The 19,706-nt window shown below is 60.9% G+C and overlaps 1 protein-coding gene across 1 annotated transcript, besides 1 other annotated feature; it reads right to left on the bottom strand.

Moving 5' to 3' along the window:
• Window positions 1-966: 966 nt before the first annotated feature.
• On the bottom strand, window positions 967-9,627 carry LDBPK_210920 (hypothetical protein, conserved; the record flags this gene model as incomplete). The annotated part of the gene is made up of 1 exon (XM_003860561.1): window positions 967-9,627. The coding sequence occupies one exon, from the start codon at window positions 9,625-9,627 to the stop codon at window positions 967-969; it is 8,661 nt and encodes a 2,886-aa protein (XP_003860609.1).
• Window positions 9,628-16,035: 6,408 nt separating this feature from the next.
• Window positions 16,036-16,110: a sequence feature (Short protein (LDBPK_210910, CBZ33903.1) was converted to a misc_feature.).
• Window positions 16,111-19,706: the final 3,596 nt, after the last annotated feature.

Raw genomic sequence — 19,706 nt, 5'->3', positions numbered from 1 at the left:
CACAAAGCACACACAGCCGATACGCATGTCATCATCGCTACCCTCCACAACACTCACAATCCAAGAGGCGGAAGATGAATGCGGGGCAGAGGGTGGGGGCCGCTAGAGCACAGCACATCAAACACTACCAACAGCATTTCGTTGGCCGGTGCCCATTTCGCTGCCGCATCACATGACGTCCAACCGCCCCTCCACTGCCACCCCCTCTCCCTCCGACCCCTGTCACAGACCCAACCTCGCGTGGGCCGATGGCAGCCGTAGACACACACGCGCCACAGCAACGCGCCGACCCAGCCATCGGAGAGCACGGCCCCCGCCCCCACCCACGCCCACAGCCCATGCTTCGCGGGGCGCCGCGCAGCCGCGCCCACCATGCCGGCCGCCACCGGGCGCATCCCCCTCGCGGTGGCGCTCGGGCACCCCACCCACACCAGTGGGCGGTGTGAGGGCCGGGCCGGGTGGGGGACGCTCGGGTCACGATGACGCTCTGCCCATCATGTGGATGGATACAGATCTGCCTCGCTGTCGCGGGCCACTCCGATGCAACGTCATCCAGGACGCCACCGCCGGCACCAGCAGCGACACATCGCTCTGAGCCCTCCCCCCTGCGGCGTAGGCGCCTCAACCCGTCACCACCAGAAGCGGCTCGGCACTTGGCAGGGGATGGGGGAGGGGGCTGCTTGGCTCTCCCACGGAGAGAAAGTGGGTGCACTGGTCCCTGAGGTGCCACGCGCTGAGAGAGGTGTGTGTATGTCCCTCGCCCCCCACTTTCACCCGCCATCACGGGAGCGTAACAGGGAAGGAAGCCCAAAAGGAAGAGAGGGTCTGAGAGAGGAGCAGCAGCTCGCGCACAAGATGCATGAGGTGCCGATGCGGAAAGGGGAGCAGATTTTGAGCCGGGGGGCGGAGGGGTGCAAAGAGAGAGATTCAGTGCACCTCGTCTTGTGTGCGCGAGGTGGGGGGCGATCAGAACCACTGACGCGCACCCTCGTCGCGCGCGATCGGCGAAAGTGTGGCGGCGGCAATTTCCTGCACGCAGGTCTCACCAGAGGTGTGAGTCGTCGATGACGATGGTCGCTGCGGAGCAACTGATGCAGTAACAGATGCGGCTCTGGGGCCTGACAGCTTTGCCAGCGGTGACTGTTGTGTGTACGAGTAGCGTTTATGTGGCGGCGGCTGCCCGTCCACGTCGCTCTCATCGCCCGCCGTCGCGGCTGCGGCGGTCACCACTCCCACCGAATCAGGGACGCAGAGAAGCTCGTTGAAGGGAAGCAAGACATACCGCTCCGCCTCGGAGAAGAGGCGGCGCAGCTCCTGCAGCTGTTCTCGGATGAGGCTGACACTAAATGACTGCGTCGACGAGCGCTCTGCTGCAGCTGGGCCATCGCCACCCTGCACGACTAAGTCTAGCATCCGCTCAACCGCACGGGTGAGGGTTGCGGTTCGGCGATGCAGCTCCGCAGCCGTTGCCGCCACCTGAAGCTTATGCCTAGACGACAAGGCCGCCGTGGTGGGGCGGCTGGCCGGCGGTGACACGATCTCGTGCGAGCCGATAGCCATCATCACAGACCGTAGCATCTGTTGCGCCGTGCGTAGATGGTCCTCGACGCGATGCACATATGTGGAACTGGCTTGACTAATTTGTTGCACGAGCACTCGCTGTGCCTGGGTGAGCATCGCAGGAGGCGGCACAGCCGAAGCACTCGCTCCGCCAGCATCGGCACCAGACGAGACGGCAGCCCTCAGGCCGCGCGGGGTGGGCGTACTGTTCAAGCCAGGCGTGACGTCACTGGCTCCCGCTCTGCCAGTACGCAGAGGGGTGGCACTGTTGGCCGCGTTCATGCTCTCTCCTGCGCACGCCTCCGCCAAGAGCTGCACCACGTCCTCCTGCTGCTCCAGCGCCTTTCGAAGTTCCGCCAGTTGGTCATCCTCCGAGTCAAAGGTGTTGGCCACAAACGTGAAGATGCTGAGCCGACGCTGCAGCTCGTCCATGACAGACTGCACCGCGGCACCAGAAGCCGCGGCGGCGGCTACAGCGGCCGTTGCGCAACTCTCTGTAGAGTTAACAGACGTATCGTGCGTGTGCGAAGCCGCATCCAAGAAGGCACCCTCTTCGTGGCCGGGCAGGCCCTCTGGGGTCATGCCCAAGTCTTCAGCCATGTCCTTGGCCATCCCCTCCAGCGAAGTGAGCTGGTACTGCGCCGCGTCGAGGCAACGTCGCAGGTGGCGAACCTGCGCGCGCATCGCACGGCACTCGTCCTCCAGCGCCACGGCATCCCTCTGCTTGCACTCTAGTGATGCCAAGGCGCGCTCTCGCGCCTCACGCGCGTCCTTGATGGCCTGCTGCTCTTGCCGCAGCGCCTCCTTCAACGCGTCGCAGGCCGCCGTGTGTTCCGCCTCCCAGCGAAGCCTCTCGCCCGTCAGCTGAGCCGCAGCCTCGCGCCGGCACCGCTCCAACTCGGCGGTGCGCTGCTGCAGCTGCAACTTGAGAGTTGCGATCTCCGTCATGTCGTGCGCCGTTTGTGCGCGGAGTAACTGCAGCTCAGACTCGGCGGCCTTGATAGACTGGGCCTGGCGCGACTGGTGCGTCTCTGCGGCCGCCTTGCTGTGCGTCGTCGCGGCCAGCTCCTCCTCCAGTCGAGCGACGTCGGTGCGCAAGTCAGTCACTTCGCTCCGCAGCGCCTCCTCCGCCACCTCGTATAGCTCCACCTTGCTCGTCATGCGCTGACGGTACTGCTCCTGACTGCGCGTCATCTCCGCCATGGCGTCTTCGGCGTCGTTCAGCTTCGTCTGCAGCTCATACCGGTCGCGGCGGTGATGTTCCTTTGCCGCAGCAGCAGCCTCTTGCTGATTGAGCAGCTGCTGGCGTGTGTGCTTGAGGCTCTCCTCCGCCTCCGCCATGCCCTGCCTAAGCCTGTTGAGAGTGTCCTGTTGATGCGCAGACGTGTTTTCTAGCATCCGCAGCTGCTCGTGCTTGCCACGGAGCTCTTCGTGGAGCTGCGCCATCTGCGACTGCAACAGCGTCGCCATCTCCTCCTGCTCCGCCTTCGCCTTTCGGTGCTGTTGCGTGGCCCTCTCCGCCTGCGCACGTGCGGCTTTAAGTTCCTCGCGGACGGCGCTCACCTCTGTAGAGAGGCTGTAGTGGGTGCTTTCCTGCTCCACCTGGTGCGCCTCCGCCTGGGCGAGGAGCTGGCGACACTTGGCAAGCTCCTTCTGCGCGTCTGTGATGGCCTCCCGTAGCCGGTCCACCTCTACAGCGTGGTCTGTCTTGAGCTGCACTATCTCCTGGTTCAGTCGCTCGTTGTGTCCATTGGAGGCCCCCAGATGGTGCTGCAGATGCTCCACCTGATGCTCGAGGGCAAGCATCTCCCTCTGGCACGCGTCACGGGAAGCCGTGATGGCCTGCTCCGATGACATCAGCTCCTGCCGCTCCGACTCCAGCGTCTCAATGCGTTCGCGCAAAAGCCGGAGCTGGTGGTTCATCTGCTGCTCCTGCGCCGCAAACGCCTCCGACTTGTGCTGCAGCGCATCGACGGTGCTGTCGTGCTCGATGCGGAGGGACTGCAGGGACTCTTGGAGTGTCTTGCACTCCTGCTGCAGCGCCGCGTTTCGCTGCTCCAATCCCTGCAAGCGAAGCTCGCCGTCTCGCAACCGCGCCTGGTCCTCTCCCATCACGCGGCTTGTATGGGTCTCCACCTCGTGCAGGCGCGCCTTCACAGTCGTCAGCTCCTCCTCTTGTTGACTGGCCGTTGCGGTCGCGCGCTCCAGCTCCTGCGTCACGCTCGCGAGCTGCGACCTGAGTCGATCTGCTGTGGCCTCGGTAGTGGTGTGGGTGCGCTGCAGCATCGCGTGGGCCTGGAGGAGCTCCTGAAGGGTTTGGCTGAGCTCCTCGATGTGCTTGCGCGACACATTCTCCGTGGAGGTCGTCTTCTTGTGCAGCGCAGACAACTGCTGTGCCGTATCCATGAGGTCGGCTGTGCGCTGCGCCTGCTCGTCCTCGAGCTGCGCCAGTCGCGGCAGCACACGCGCCAGTTGTGCTTGCAGCGCCTGCGACTCATGCACCGCCTGATCTCGCGCCTGCACCGCCGCATCGGCCATATCCTGTAGCTCCGTGCGTTTCTCATCGTTGGCTTGCTGCAGCTGCCGCGCCGCCGACTTGCGCGTCTCCAGCTCCGCCTGCAGCAGTGCCACTTCCTCCATCAGCTCCGCCTCCCGCCGCTCGTACTTGCTCTTCTGGTTCTTGATGAGGGCAGCCGTGTTCGTCACCTCGTCCTGGAGAAGAGACAGTGAGTGCAGTGTGTCGGCGTGCTGCAGCTCGGCCATCTGAAGGTCGCGCTGCGCGTTGAAGACGTCCTCGCGTGCTCGGCGCTGGGTTGCCTCCAGCTCGTCGCGGGCCGCAGCGGCATCCGCCACGGCGGCGTTCTTCGCCTCCAATGCCTTCTGCGTGGTCTGCTGAAGGCTTTCGATGATTTCCTTCATCTGCTGTTGCTCCTCCTGCGCGTCGGCGATGGCGGCTTCGTAGGCGTGGTTCTGAGCTTCCGCCTCTGCCATGGCCTCGCTGGCGGCCTTCTCTATGAGATCGCAGCGATCGTAGATGTGCCGACGGTCCTTGCTTGCAGCTTGCAGCATCGCGTGGTACGCGGAGAAAACCCCCTCCACGTATTCCTCGAGCGCGCGCGGGATCGTCACCGCCTTGGCCATCAGCAGCGCCTCGGCGTGCTCCTGCATGCCGGACTGCAACACGGTGGCCGCGTGACGGCCCTGCAGTTCCTCATAAGCGCTCGTCACGTCCGCGAGGCGCTCCTGCAAGTGGTCCATCTCGAGCTGCAGCGCGTGATTCGACTGCACACGCTGGGCAAGATCGTCTCGGACGGCGGCGAGTTGCGAACGCGCTCTGCGCAGCTCCGCCTCCTGCCGCCGCGTCGCCTGTTCCTTCACCTCTGCCACGCGCGCAGCACTTTTCACCTGCATCGAAAGGCGGTCCCGCTCCTGCTGCAGCGCATTCCGCTCTGTCGAGGCCTCGCGCAACTTCTCCTCCAGCTCCTCGCTTCGGTGGAGGAGAGCGTTCAGGCGCGCGTCTGCGGGGGCACCGCCGCCCTCGAACGCACCGGCATCGCCTGCATCAGAGCCGTTGCCGCTGCCGCCACGCATGAGAAGCAGTCGCTGACGCTCCAACTCTGCGCGACTTGTCTTCAGCTGCTGCTGGAGCTCCTGTTGACTGCGCAGCGCCTCGGCTAAGCGGTCGCGCACTGTACCGAGGTCGCGCTGGTGTCGCTGTGCCTCCAATGGCACCGTTGCCGCCACAGTCTGTGCCACCTCAAGCTCATCACGTAGTTCGTCCAGCTCGCGGTGCAGGGCAGCTATCTCCTGCTTGTGAGTTGCGTGCTGCTGAGCCATGGCCTGCTGCGCAGCGACGCGCGCTTGCTCAGCGTCACGGGCAGCTCTGTCCGCCGCATTCATCGTCGTCCGCTCGTGCTCCTCTGCATGGCGCCGGCTCTCCCGTAGCTGAGCCTCAGCAGCACGTTTCTCCTCCTCCAGTTCAACCAGACGCTGTTGCAACGCATCCGCGCTGACCTGCTTCTCCTGCAGCGCCGCCTGCAGGTCCGTCAACCGGTCGCCTGCCGCGGCGAGCTGCAGTTTCAGCTGCTGCACTTGCTGCTCTAGCGCTGCGTTCTGCGCGTCCCGCTCTCGCAGCACCGTGTCGACGCTGTTAGCCCCCTGCTGTAGCAGCTCCGATAGCTCTTCGTTGAGGTTGTTGACGCGCGCCAGCTCATCACGTGCAGACTGCAGTTGGGAACGCAAGCCGTTCATTTCAGCCTGCAGCGCGGCTTCGTTCTCAGTGTGACGCGCCGTGAGGTAGTGGAGTTTTTTGGAGGAAGCCTGCGCGTCGGCCTGCGCCGCATCAACAACTTTGCTCATCTCTTCGAGACGCTGGTGAAGTGTGGTGAATTGCTGCGAGGTGGCGTCACGCATCATCCTGCTCTGCTCCTGCTCCTGCTCCTGTCGCGTTGCTTCCTGTTCGGAGAGGCGGCGCTGCAGCGCGGCGATGTCCTGCGCGAACGCGTCGTACTCGTTCTGCAGCTGCTCGAAGCGCTTGAGAAGCGTGGCGTGCTGACCTTTCCAGTACTGCACGTTCTCCTGCGGCGACAGCGACGACTCTGCCGCACCAGCACCGCCTGTCTCCGCAGAAGAGGCGAGAGCCCACAGATGACCCTGATGCCCCTGATTTAGTTGGCGGACGACAGCTCCAAAAGAGTCCTCCTGCTCGCTGAGACGCTGCCGCAGCAGGTCCTCGTGTTCGTCTTGCAACCTCTGCAGCTCCGCCGCATGAGCAGCCTGGGCATCTGTGAGCGCTTCTGTCAGCTGCGTCACTCGCGCCAGCAGTGACACGGTGGTATCCTGCTCACCCTGACGCTCCACCTCCGCAGCTGCTGCAGCTTTCTCAGTCGCCGCCAAGTTTTCTGCATACCGCTGTTCCATTGCAGCGATGCGTTCAGCCGCGGCCTCAGCGAGAGACTCCAGCTCCTCCTCGTGTTGAGCCTCGATGTCTTTCAGCCGCTCCTCCAGCTCCGCGATGCGCTCGTAGAGGGCAGCGGTGTCCTCCGACGCAGCAGTTGCTAAGGGGTACTGACAGCTAGTGGGATCGTCGTCGTGAGCTGGCGCTGCTGTTGTTGTCACGGACACGCCGTGCTCGCTGAAGTGAGCAGAGCCAAGGCTGCCGCTCTCCGTATCATCGTCGCCAGAGCGTGGTGAAGGAGTCCTTGGCGAAGACGCGTTCGCGTCGTAACCCTCTTCCTTGGTGAGCCGCTCGCGCGCTGCCGTGGGCACCGAGGAAGCGAAGGAGGTCGTTATGGTGCGCACGTCTGCTTCGTCGCCAGCGTAGCCGTCTGTGGGTGCCGCAGCCGACGTCTGCCGGGGCTGACAAGCCAACACTGCCTGCAGCTCCTCCACCATCTTCCGCAGCTCCGACACCTCCGCCTCGAGGCTCTGCCGCGCCTCCTCCGAGAGATAGAGGCGGTGCTGTGCGTCAGCGTACTGCCGGCCCAACTTCTGCATCGCGGCGCCACTGTCATCCACCTTGCCTTCCATGGCAGTGCTGTGGGCCGCTTGCCGCCCATACGAGGCTGCCACACGCGTGCTGACCGAAACGTCGCACTCCTCCGTGCTGTCATCCTCATCGCTGTCGACATTAACGTCGCGCGAGCAACGGCGTAGGTCGTTGAAGTCGGCATTCTTTTCACTTACAGCTGACAAGGCTCGAGGGGTTTCGGGGTCCTCGTTGATGGCGGGCGCCAGAGTGCGAGACGATGCAGCCCGCCGGCAACCCATATCCTCCGCCTCGGCGCCGCCATCTTTGCGGCTGTCGCTTCCTCGGAACGCATCGTCGCCCCGAGCAGCCTGGCCATCGCGGCTCATGTGGAAGGACGCCAGTGTGTCCGGGGTGTTGCGGCAGTCCTCGCCATCGTCTTCCTCCCAAATCCCTATCTCCGCCGCTGCCGACATCTCAGCGGCTACCGCCGATGGTTGCATGCCACGCAGGGCGACCCGTCTCGCGCTCTCCGTGGCGGCGAAGACATCGCTGCCTTTGAGGTTCCCCGGCGAACGCAGCACCTTCATGAATGTGCCCGCGGGAGGCCGTGGTACGGGCGAGAGCATCATCCCATCCGCCGCCTCGTCCCCGTCGGTCGACGAGTAGAACGGATTCGTGAGACTGGCTGAGGCGGTCGCAATAGCCGTCGTGCGAGTGGTACCGTCAAGTGGACGCGTCGTCTGCTCGCCGCTCTCTGCCCCTCTCCGGTCTTCCTCAGACTTCCATTCGCCCGGCACACCTGGAACCTGGCCGCGCCGTTGCGCTGCTTCGTCGTCCACCGCGGAATTCGCCTCCTCAAAAAGGGCCAGCCGATGCTCACCCTCGACGTATTGCCCGCCCAGCGCTTCCATTGCCGGCACCACGGCTGACACCAACGCCTGCTCTTGCTGGCGACGCATCCTTTCCAGCTCATGCGTCAGGTCAGCCACGCGCCCACGCAGGACGTGCACCGTCTCCGCCGAAGTACCCGTTACAGTGTCCTTTGCTCCGCCGTGCACACCCGCCGACGAGCGCGTGATGGCCCATCCGCTGCCGCTCCCGCTGCAGGTTGCATCCACCCGTAAGGAACCCAATGCGGCCTCCCCAGCGCGCAGGGCTTGAATGAGACGCGACTTCTCATCGACGTCCTCCTGCAGTCGCTCCAGGTCTCCCGCAGCCTCCGCAAGTGCGTCCTCGAGGTCCGCCAAAGATTGCCGCGCCGCTTCCAGATCCCTATCACTAGCATGCTGAGCTGCCGCGGCACTCTCGCGGGTAGCCTGCAGCTCAGCATTGGCCGCATCCAGCTCCGCCTGAAGGTGGGCAATCTGGAGGCGAGCCGCATTTAACTCGGCCTCGGCGGTGTGGGCGGCATGCTCAGCGTCGTCTCGTGCATTCTGCAGCTGAGCGGTTGAAGAGAAAACCTGCTGCTCGAGTTCGGTCAGCCTGCCACGCTGCTCTTGCACAGTTTCCCTGAGGATAGCAGCCTCAGCTTCTGCAGCGTCTTTGGCCGCCTGGGCCTCGGCACTTTGCTGGCGAGCAAGTCGCAGCTCCGCCTCGAGGCGGTTGACATCGAGTCGGAGGGCATCAGCGGCACTGACGCTCGCCTTCTCTTCCACATCCCGCTGCAGCTGCTGAGCCTGTGCGGCAGCCTCGGCCTTTTCGGCACGGCGCTTGTACGCGGCGCACTCCTGCTCCAAAGCAGAGACCTCGTTTCGGTGATGGCTGGTGACCTGCGTCCAGTACACCTGATTCGCCTGCTCGCACTGGGCCATGTGCTCGTTAAACTGCTGAATCAACGTCTGCCTTAAAGCATCCACCTCGCTCTTGGTGAACGACTCCTCTCCCGCGACGCGAGAAGACGATCTCAGTGCGTGAAGCTGCGCTTGCTGCTCCTCGGCCACGCACTGAGGGCTCTGAACCGCTGCGAGGAAGTCCTGCAGCTGCGAGGACGAAGACGACGACGGTATTGCCGTCGCGCCTATGGAGGCTGAGCTGTCAAATGCTGGCGGCGTCTCTCCCTCCGCAGTGGCTCCCGGCTTTGCAGTCGGTAGATACGGCATAGCTGCGCTTGTGTGTGGGAGCTGCGTCGGTGCTGAAGAAGATTGCGCTGCACCACTCTTGTCACCGCCGGCGCTCACATCGGGGGTGTCACTATGCAATGAGGAATGGTGCGGCGTCTCTGCAGCTATTCGAACCGCAGCGCTCAGCATCGGCGCCGGTACATGGTGCCCGCCGTTCGCAGCAGCAGCCTCTCGTGCGGAGCGCAGCAGCTCTCTTCCTCGCTCCTGCAGGGCGGCCACCTCCTCTGCGGTGTAGGGCAAACCGTTCGCGGCCACCTGACGGCGGTGCTCGTCCAGTAGCTGACGGCCCTTCGATCGCAGCGCCTCCTCTCGCTCAGGAGTGAGAGGCGGATACAACAGCGAGGGATGGTCGCCATGGACGCTGCTACCACCGATGTGGTGGTGGATATATGGGGGGCTTGCGATCCCAGCGGAAGCGGTGATGTGCTGCAGTGACGGCGCACCGCTGCCCGATAGTGACGCGTGCACAGAGGACATCTGGCCTGGTGCAAGTGAAAGCGGAGGCGCGGCGGTACCACCCAGCATGTTTGCTTTAGTAGATCCGATCGCCAACTACCGTTGCTGTGCCGTATGTAGCCCACTGCTTCACGCGGGGATGATGGCCGCAAGAGGGATGAGATGGGGACTGTGTGTATGTGTGTGTGTGTGTGTTTGTCCACGTCAGAGCAAGGCGCGAGACACAGAAAGAACGCGGCAGCAGCAGCACTGAGTGCAACAGCACAAGCACACAAACACACACGAACGCAGAGGTGAGGGTGGGGAGAGGGGTGGAAGACAGTTACAGCAGCACACAAGAAACCGAGCGGCAACCGCAGAACAAAGTCACAAAACGACACAGATGATAAGACGTCCAAGCACGTAGAGGGAGCGAGGGAGCCACACAGCGCGGCAAACCGAGGGGACGCTGGAAACGAGAAGAATAGGGGGTGTAAACCCGCACGTGTTCGCCGCAAGGATGAGCTCGCACAAACAGAGGGAGAGAGAAAGATGGACGAAGCAGCACGCAGTCACCGCCACGTCTGCGTATATATATATATATATATGTGTGTGTGTGTGTTGACGATGGGTGACTGGGTCGCGGCGTATATGCTGATGAACACGTAACTGTTCTGCTTCCTCCTTTTGATTTTCTTTTTGAGGCACGAACTGCTGTCGCGTAAACGTGGAGATACAGAGCCACATTACATGCACATGTGCAGGCAACCACCACCACCCGAGTAGGTGTGCATGTGTGTGTGATGCATTTTGCAGCACCGGTGCATCGAGCAGATGTGCATTCGACCCCGCGTGAAAGAGCAGAAGAGGGGAGAGGAAGGAGTAGAAAAGTCAGTGTGCATGGTCAAGGGAGCTGGAGAGCGAAGCGCGCCAGGCAGGGCGACAAAATGTGGAAGCAAGGGAGAAAGTGACGGAATGGGGAGCAGGCAGGACTCGCGCAAGCGATGCGTCAAGCACAGCGGCAAGGCAGCGACAAGGAAGGCGAACAGAAGAGGGAGGGGCGGGAGCGAGCCTTGTGGTGACTCACAGCGTTCCCCACGCCTCACTCCACGATATCGCGCGACTCCTCGTACCCGCACACACGCACGCATACATGTACGCGTGCGAAAGTCGTTCACAGCGTACACGCTGACTTTCAAGGTGGACAATTCGTTGCTTACGGTGGAAGACAGACAAGTGAGCATCACCTCTTTCGTGCTCCCCTTCGAGCTATTAGAGAAACCACGTATGCATATGTATGCATATACATATATATGTGTGTATACATATCATCCAATCAAAAGGCGGAAGACAGACGAACAGGGAGAAGGGCCGTCCAGCCACTGCATCCCTTCATAGCCAAAGGGTGGCATCTAACACACGCACACACACACACACACTGTGTGAGCGTGTGGGTGTGGATGCAGCTGAGCGACGACATCAGTGATGGGCTGCCCGATAACAGCAACAGCAGTCACAGGAAAACAAGTAGCTCGAAAGAGAAACGACGAGGCGGCAGTTAGGAGTTCACTGCTGCCTCTACTACTCGCTGTTGTTGTGTTGCTGCTTCGTTACCGCTTGCTGGATGGTTAAATGACACCACATCTGGTCGTGCTTCTCTTTCTGCACGGGGTAGACAACGCTGCTGTTGTGGGCCACCTCTTTCCTGCTTGGTTGGAGATGTATCTGCCGCCGCGGATCTTGCTGCGTTGTTGGACGCTAAAGACTAAGGAGTAAGGGAGTGAGCCGCTGTACCGGTGTGTGTCAGTGTCACAGCAGGGAAGGGAGGCAATCGCAGTGGTCCTCTCTTTTCGCTTTACATGCCTATACTTGCGTTTGCCTTGGGATGCATTAGATGTACGCTGGCGTGTGGGTGGGTGCGTGGGTGTGTGTGAAGCTGCCGGTGCTCCGATCGCTTCGCTTTCCGTATCCCACTCAATCACGTACGCATACGCGCACACACGGAGAGTGCAATGGAGGGACAGAGCTCACATCTGTATAGAAATATACGTGCATGTATGTATATGTGTGTGGACGCGTGCAACAAAAGACAATGGAGATGCTGCAAATGTAAATGATGCACAACCATCACGCACACATGCAGAGAGAAGGGATGGAGAAATGAGGAAAGGCGAAAAAGGAAGTGTGGGAAGCGAGGCAGAGGTAGAGGCATGCAAGGACGGCATGAGCATAGAAACAAAAGTGTACATGGCTCTACGTGCCAAACATGAAAGTTATCCATCAATCGGGCAGGCAATGTTTTGCAGGCACCCGCACATGTGCGTAACTCCTTGTGTTCTCGTGCTGATGTGTAAGTACTGGTAGGGATGGAAGAAGAAGAGGGAGAAGAGGGCTTGTAAGGGGTCGCATGCGTGAGTATGCGTGTGTGTAGGGTACGTGGCGAAAAGCCACCGGCACACAAGCACAGAGAGCGAGAAAAGGAGACATAAGCAACCACTCTCACCCTCCTCTCCTCCTCCTTCCTGCTCTTCCTCCCTCTTCCTCTGTCTATTCCCAAGGTAGCTGCATGCGCAAGCCGTGCATGTTTCGCCTCTTCACTTGATTGTCTGACCGCACAGCGGGCGTGATGGAAGAGGCATCTAGGAAGCATAAACCGACCACAACACATACACACAAGAGAAAAAGGAAGAGGGAGTTTTGTGCGGGCGTGTGCCCTTCATCGGTGGCGACGACAAGGGACACATGCAGTGAACGGCGAAGGGTGTGGCCACCCATCCACACACTGACGCACACACGCACACGCTCACGCACGTTTGTGAGAAACGGCAAACACTCATCGGCAGGGAGCGAGTGAAAAGTAGAGAAAGAAAGAGTGAAGCGGAAAGATCTGCGCGTGTGTGTGTGTGTACGTGTGCGTGTGAGTGTAGAAGGCTGAAACAGCGAAAGCAGAGCTCCCTATAAGCAACAAAATCATATAGAAAAGAGGGGAAAAGAAAGGAAAGCGGCACACAGGCATACAGACACACACAAGCACACGCACAGGGAGAGAGGGAGAGGCTCCGCCCCAGACAACAACGCAAGGCCGGCAAGATACACAAAACGGACGTAAGACATATGAAGCGTGCACAGGCCCACACGCACGTGTATGGGTGCGCGTGTGCTTTCGATTGCACGAGAGGAGGAGATGTGGTGGATGGGTGAGGGGGGGGGGGTGTTTGGTGAGGCGAGAGACGCACGACCAGGTCCGTGCACCGCCCCACCCATCTCTTTGTTTTTTTTTCCTCTCTCTCCCCCTCTCCCTCCTCTCCCTCGCTCGCGCACACCCTGTCAGAAGATGGCATGGCACCGTTTTGAATATGAGCCACCGAAAGGCGTGTAAAACGCGGCGACCAGTGTGACGGGAAAGGACGACGACTCGGTTACGTGGGATGGCGATCGTGGTGGGAGGGAGATCGGGGGTACTCAACGCGAGGCAGCTATGATGCATGATCTTCTCGCATGCAGATGGAGAGGGCCCCAAAGCCTCGCCTCCTCGTCCCTCATCATATTCCCTCGCTGGAAATCAGCGCTCTAATTCGTCGACGAGAGTGCGCTGCTGAACACGCGGGTCGCGGCGTGCAGCAGGTTTTCGACCGTCCGAAGATCCGTCCGATCAAGGGTGCCAAATACCGGTGCCTTCACAACGAAAACAACCTTGGAAACTGCGTCCGCGCTGGCGCTGCCTGCAGAAATCGACATGGGATTTAGTGGCGGTGGGGGCACCTGATAGGACAGCGACTCGGTTGCAGATGCAACAACAGGCGACAGTCCTGGGACAGGCGCGCGCGCTGACCTAGAACCCTCTTCCTCTAAACCGACCTCGGAGGTCGTCAGCACTGCTCGCCGCAGTAGCACGCGCAGCAGCGCCACGCCGCGGTGTGGAGGCATAGAACGGTCAGCGGCCGTGGACAGATGCTCCGACCCCGGCGGAGGGGACGGCGTCGTGCAATTGCGGTACACTCGCATCGTTGCCTCCTCCTCTTCGAGACAGTCCATAGCATCCAAGTCGTCGGCAACGGGCGGCGGCGTCGAGTCCATCAGCATGGACAGCGCCTCTGACTGAACGCACTCCACTGCCTTTTCAAAGATGAGCTGCTCCGCGCGTGCGAAGACGGAAGAAACGCGCAATTTCTCCGCAATCCGCGGCGCAGGAGGAGCAGCGAGCAGTGGCACTCTTGCCCCCTCCGCCGCCTCCGTATCTGCCACAACATTGGAAATGGATGTGACACTGGGGAGTGCGGACATCATCATGTCACCCTCCGACGACGTTGAGGCTTCGCTCACGTCCACGTCCCTCGGCTCCTCCACGGACAACGCCGCCGGTGCCCCCTCGTCTTCGTCGGCCCCCGCTGCCTCGTCGCCAGTAGTGGCCGACGCTCCCAGCACCCGCTGTCGCCACGCCGCGGCGCTGTCCAAAATGCGCGATGGAAGCCGTGCCGTGTAGGCTGCCTGTGCGCCATGCAGGCGTGCCATCAGCTGCCGCCACACGCCGTAGAGCGCGTTTACCTCACGCACCACGAGCCGGTGCCCGCCGAGAGTGCAGCTGTTCATCGCTGCTGTGTGGCGCCAACTGCAGCCAAGGTACTCGAGGCACTTTAGATATGCCGCGTACCCGTTCTGCATCAGCTCCATCAGGTAGGACACCAGCGTCAGACCACGTGCCGCGTCCAGCTCGTCCTGGAGCACGTAAAGGTACACCACATCCACAAAGGAGCGCACAGCGTTAGTGATAATGTGCGGGCCGCACCCAGGTGGCAATGAAAACGCCTCAGCCGTCACCGCACTTGACACGGTGGTCGTTACCGGCGACGCGCCCTGAGCACCGAGTGCCGGCTTTGGTGGCCCGGTGTAGGCACCGTTGGCGACATTGTGGACGGCGTCCACCTCCGCGCAAACACCCAGTACCATCCACTTTGAAGGCTCCGCTAGGCGAGAGTTGCGGTGCTTGTTTGACGGAGCAGCCACCTTGATCGCTTGCTGTGTGCCCTCGCCCGCCTCGCCGTCGTCGGAGGACGAAGACACCGACGGCTCAGGAACCGAGGTGCCCTTTCCTCCGGCACCCACAGTTGGGTCGTTGTGGCGGTGTGGTGCCCTGGGAGCCATCTCGTCACCTCCAGCGCCAGGAGCACCAACAGCAGCTGCGGTGAGAGAGTCCGCACCTGCGTGCGCGGTCGACTGGCTGCCACTACCGGTGCAACCAGCGGCAGGCGTTGCAGCCGCCTGTAGTCGAGTCTCTTGCGGTTGTCGCTCAGCGCCGCCCTCTGATGTCTCCGGCAGTGGGAACGTCAGTGGCGGCAGCGGCGGCCCCACCTTCGCGTGAAACCATGAGTGCCGCAGCACATCCTCTACCGAGTACCGTTGAGCTGGATCCGCCGCGGTCATCCGCTGCACGAGATCGAGCCACGCGGGCACTTCGTCCGGTGGGTATTGCCGGAGCTCCCGCCAGATTGTCCGCGGCACCTCCGAGCGCAGCTGCGACTCCCATTTGACCTGCACACACGATCCACGCATCATCTCCAGCAGCACCATGCCGGCAGAGTATACGTCAGCTTTGTAGCCGTACGGCTGCAGGGCGAGCCGCTCCGGGGACATGTACATCGGTGTCCCCATCTCCGAGTGGAACAGCGGGGAGAAGGCATCGGCCGGCTCGTCCTCCTCGTTACGCGCCTCGCGACCGGTGTCCTTGCCACCACTGGCGCTGGCGGGGCCTGCCTTGTGGCTCTCTGGTGCCGGCGCAGCCTTGGCCATCCCAAAATCTGCCAGCTTTAGCGTCGCCACCTCGCAGTCGGCGGAGGTCAGAAGCAAGTTCGCGGGCTTGACATCTCGGTGCACGATGCGGCGCCGCTTCAGTGTCAGCAAGGCGTTGCAGAGCTGGTAAGTGAAGGAGCGAGCAACGTGGGCGGGCAGGGCACCACCGCGGGCCTTCATGAACTGCTGTAGATCGCCACCCTCGCAGTACTCTGTCACCATGACAAAGATGCGAGAGGGTCGACTCTCGCAGGAGGAGGACGACGATACAAGCCGCGCCGCGGCGCCCGCCGCGCCGCTTGCCTCGTTACGTGGGGGCTTCAGCACCTTGTTCCACGTGGAAATGACGTGCACGATGTTGGGGCAGTTGTCGGCGCGCACGTCGTACAGAATCGCCAGCTCCGACGGGCAGCCTGGAGACCTTGGTTTGGATGGCGGGGCGAACGACGAGGAAGACGGCCCCGCAGAGGACAGTGCAGCAGGATGACTGCCCTTACCCTCGTGCCGGTCGGCATGGCGCGAGTGCTGACTTGCATGCTCCGAGGTTGGAGTGAACACCATGGGGACATTCTGCAGCAGCTTGACGGCGACGACAGTGCCGGAGGCGGGAATGAGACCGCGGTACACAATACCGAACTGACCGCGGCCAATGACATCGGCCTCGTTGTAGATCACATCCGCGTTCTTGCCAAGGCGCACGTAGTGGCCGCGCGCACTGGATGCCTTGTTGGGCTCCATGAGAAATGACGGGGCAGAAGGCGGGCAAAGGGATGTGATCATGTACACACGCACCTCTTCGAGGGAGAGCAGACACACGTACACGCGCGCGCACACCTCGTCTAAAATAGAGCGAAATGATGAAGAGCGCAATGTGGTGCGAGCGCACCAACAAACGTACACAGCAACCAAGAACAGAAGGGAGCGGAAAGAGAAGCTGCAGACCAGTGGTGGTCAGCTGCCGATGGTACTGCAACTCGGTGAGGGCCGAAAAAACGGGGGATAGGGAGGGAGGGGGGGCATACGGATATGAGAGGGGCATCAGATGGCGAGTGCGTGCGTGTGCCAAACCGAAATAAAAAAAAAAACAAGGAGAGGCGGCGGGAGGTACGGCAGAGTGAGGATGGGAGGTGAAGCGGTGAAGGCGGGTGCATACGCGCGCGTGGGGTGTCACAAAGGCGACGAAGACGTGAAGGGGAGATAGCAAAAAAAAAAGGTAATGAAGGCAAGAGAGTGAGCCAGGTAAAGCATGGGCCTCACTGGCATGCATTAGACATATGCTGGCGTGGCCCCTTGGGTGGATGCGCTATGCCGGGGGTGCATTGGTTCAACGCTCACCTGTTCAGTCATGCAGACCCGAAGACCGATACGCAAACTTGCACAAAACGCACACACGTCCGTCCTCTTCCTTCACGCTTCTCTCGAGTGTGTGTGTGTGTGTGTGTGCGTGTTTTGGTTGCTCACCCTCTCGCTGTACACCTCCACGACGCGCCACGCAGTTCCCTTTTCGTTTCGCTGCGCGTGTGTGCGTATGTGTGTGCTTCTGTGTGTTTACGTGTGTGTGTGTGTGTACGTCTGTCTGTGCTTAGTATCTCAGCTAGAGATACTGTATTACGGGAGAGGGAGTGGTGTGCTTGGGTGTCCTTTCTTTCATGGAAGGGTACAGAGATGAAAATGGGGGCACTTAAAGCTCACAGACAGACACACAGGCGCAGACATACGCAGACAGAGAAGCGCAGAGGCGCACGCATACAGACAGAGACAGACAGCACAGGGGGAAGCGGGAAGGGGGGGTGGGGTGGAATTCGGACAAGGTGACCACGCCCTTCACTGCACAATAGCAATGCCCCAGAGACGTTCCTTCCTTGCCTGTCCCACCCTACCCCTCTCGTGCGGCACCATAAGCGTCAACGATACACGCAGCGCGCACGCACGCACACATGCAGAGCGATTCACATAGACAAACAGAAAAAAAAACGAGATAGGGAGAGAACGCACACAGACAGACAGACCGACACTCACACACTTCAGAGAACAAGACAAAGACAAACAAAAACAAAAGAGGAAGTGCACCGGGGAAAACAACAGAAGAAATATACATATATGCATGTATATATGTATATATCGGTATGTATATCTATCTAGATACGCGTGTGTGTATATATCTAGGTATAGATAGGCATATATATATATATATACATGCATACATGTATATATAGAGAGAGAGATGCGAAGTCAACGAAACGGTGCACATCACGACAACCACAACACCAACCACCATGCGCAGCGGGGGAAACGCACCAACAGAAAAAGAAAGACGCGGTGATGACGACCATACGAAGAAGGGAAAACGACAACAACATACATCGCCAGCCATGGCACGCGCGTGTGCCACAAAGAAAAAGACAGAGACCGAGAAGACGAAGGGTGCACCGTAATCATAGCATCCACGCCAAGAGCAACAACAGCAGACAACAATGGCGTGGCAGCATCGACAAGCATAAAACAACCCACAGTCGCCACCTGACAAGAGACGCGTTCTCACGCAAAACAGAGAAAAAGATAATGAGAAACCCCATAAATGAAATCCTTGCCCGCTTCCTACAGGCCACGTCACTGCCATGCAACACGAGGTCGAACGCCTGTCTACTCCTCCTCCGTCACAGACCCAACCTCGCGTGGGCCGATGGCAGCCGTAGACACACACGCGCCACAGCAACGCGCCGACCCAGCCATCGGAGAGCACGGCCCCCGCCCCCACCCACGCCCACAGCCCATACCTCGCGGGGCGCCGCGCAGCCGCGCCCACCATGCCGGCCGCCACCGGGCGCATCCCCCTCGCGGTGGCGCTCGGGCACCCCACCAACACCAGTGAGCGGTGTGAGGGCCGGGCCGGGTGGGAGACGCCCGGGTCACGATGACGCTCTGCCCATCATGTGGATGGATACAGATCTGCCTCGCTGTCGCGGGCCACTCCGATGCAACGTCATCCAGGACGCCACCGCCGGCACCAGCAGCGACACATCGCTCTGAACCCTCCCCCCTGCGGCGTAGGCGCCTCAACCCGTCACCACCAGAAGCGGCTCGGCACTTGGCAGGGGATGGGGGAGGGGGCTGCCTGGCTCTCCCACGGAGAGAAAGTGGGTGCACTGGTCCCTGAGGTGCCACGCGCTGAGAGAGGTGTGTGTATGTCCCTCGCCCCCCGCTTTCACCCGCCATCACGGCCCCGCAAAAGAAACGGCGAGAACAGCGGCAACGGGAACACGCCACACCCGACATACACGCACAGCGAGCCCACTGCTGGGAGGGCCATCCTTCACGTGGATACGCTTATGAGGGGCGTTGATGCGTTCGTCTCCGTCTGCCTGCATGGTGAGGTGAATGCCTGTGTGCGCACTGGGAGGAGTGGGGTCCGATATGGAGAAGTGCGCGGTGTACGAAATGGAGGCGGCCGGCAGTGTGAAGGCGGACTGTAGTGCGTGGACGGAAGCGCCGCCGCCCACCCCCCAAACACCACCAACACCATCATCGTTGGTCTTCTTTGTGGACGGGGGATGAAGATGTCGTTGCTGTTCCTCAGTTTACCCTTTTCATTGATATGCACATATGTGCTTGTGTCTTGCTTTCACGGATTCCTTGTCGTGTCTCTTCGCGCTTCCTTCTGGAAATGTGCGGTGGCCAAGCCTTCCAGGCACACCGGCAGAGAGAGAGAGAGACAGGAACGTGATGAAGCGGCGAGGGAAGGAGGAAAAGGAGAGGAAGCGAGGAGGGCAAGGCAGGTAGGACACGCGCACGAGAGACTAAAGGCGCCGCGGAAACGAGCGAGGAAGTGGGAAAAGTAAGAGACAGGGTGTAGACGAGAAAGAAAGAGACGCGGAAGAATACCAAAACAGAAGAAAGGGTTGAAACCCTCCTCGAGACCCACCAGGACCATCCATCGACCCTCGACGCTCCCCGCAGCTCTGACGAGCACATACGCAGGCCGAGAATAACAAAACGAGCAAACCACACAAACCACGCTGAGCAAAACACACCAGCTCAGAAGCACGCAGAAGAGGGAGAGAGAGACGACAACGTACTCCGGCGCCTCTCACACGGAGACGGAGGGAAAAAAGCGAGAGGCCTCACAGCACAAAATGCCACCATGTGTGAATGACGAGAACAACAACAACGATCCGCTAGAAGAACACGAGAGAGGCACGCACACACAGAGAAAGAGAAAACGAGGCTCCAACACAAAGACGAGGGAAGAAGGAAGGAAAATATCAAACAAGTTACAAGGCACAACAGCAACGGCGAAGCAGCCACACACACACACACACACACACATCAGGGGC

This window comes from Leishmania donovani, chromosome 21, assembly GCF_000227135.1.
Source record: "Leishmania donovani BPK282A1 complete genome, chromosome 21".
Taxonomy (NCBI): domain Eukaryota; phylum Euglenozoa; class Kinetoplastea; order Trypanosomatida; family Trypanosomatidae; genus Leishmania; species Leishmania donovani.
Note: the sequence above shows the minus strand (reverse complement) of the source record. Positions and strands in the feature narration are given on the sequence as shown.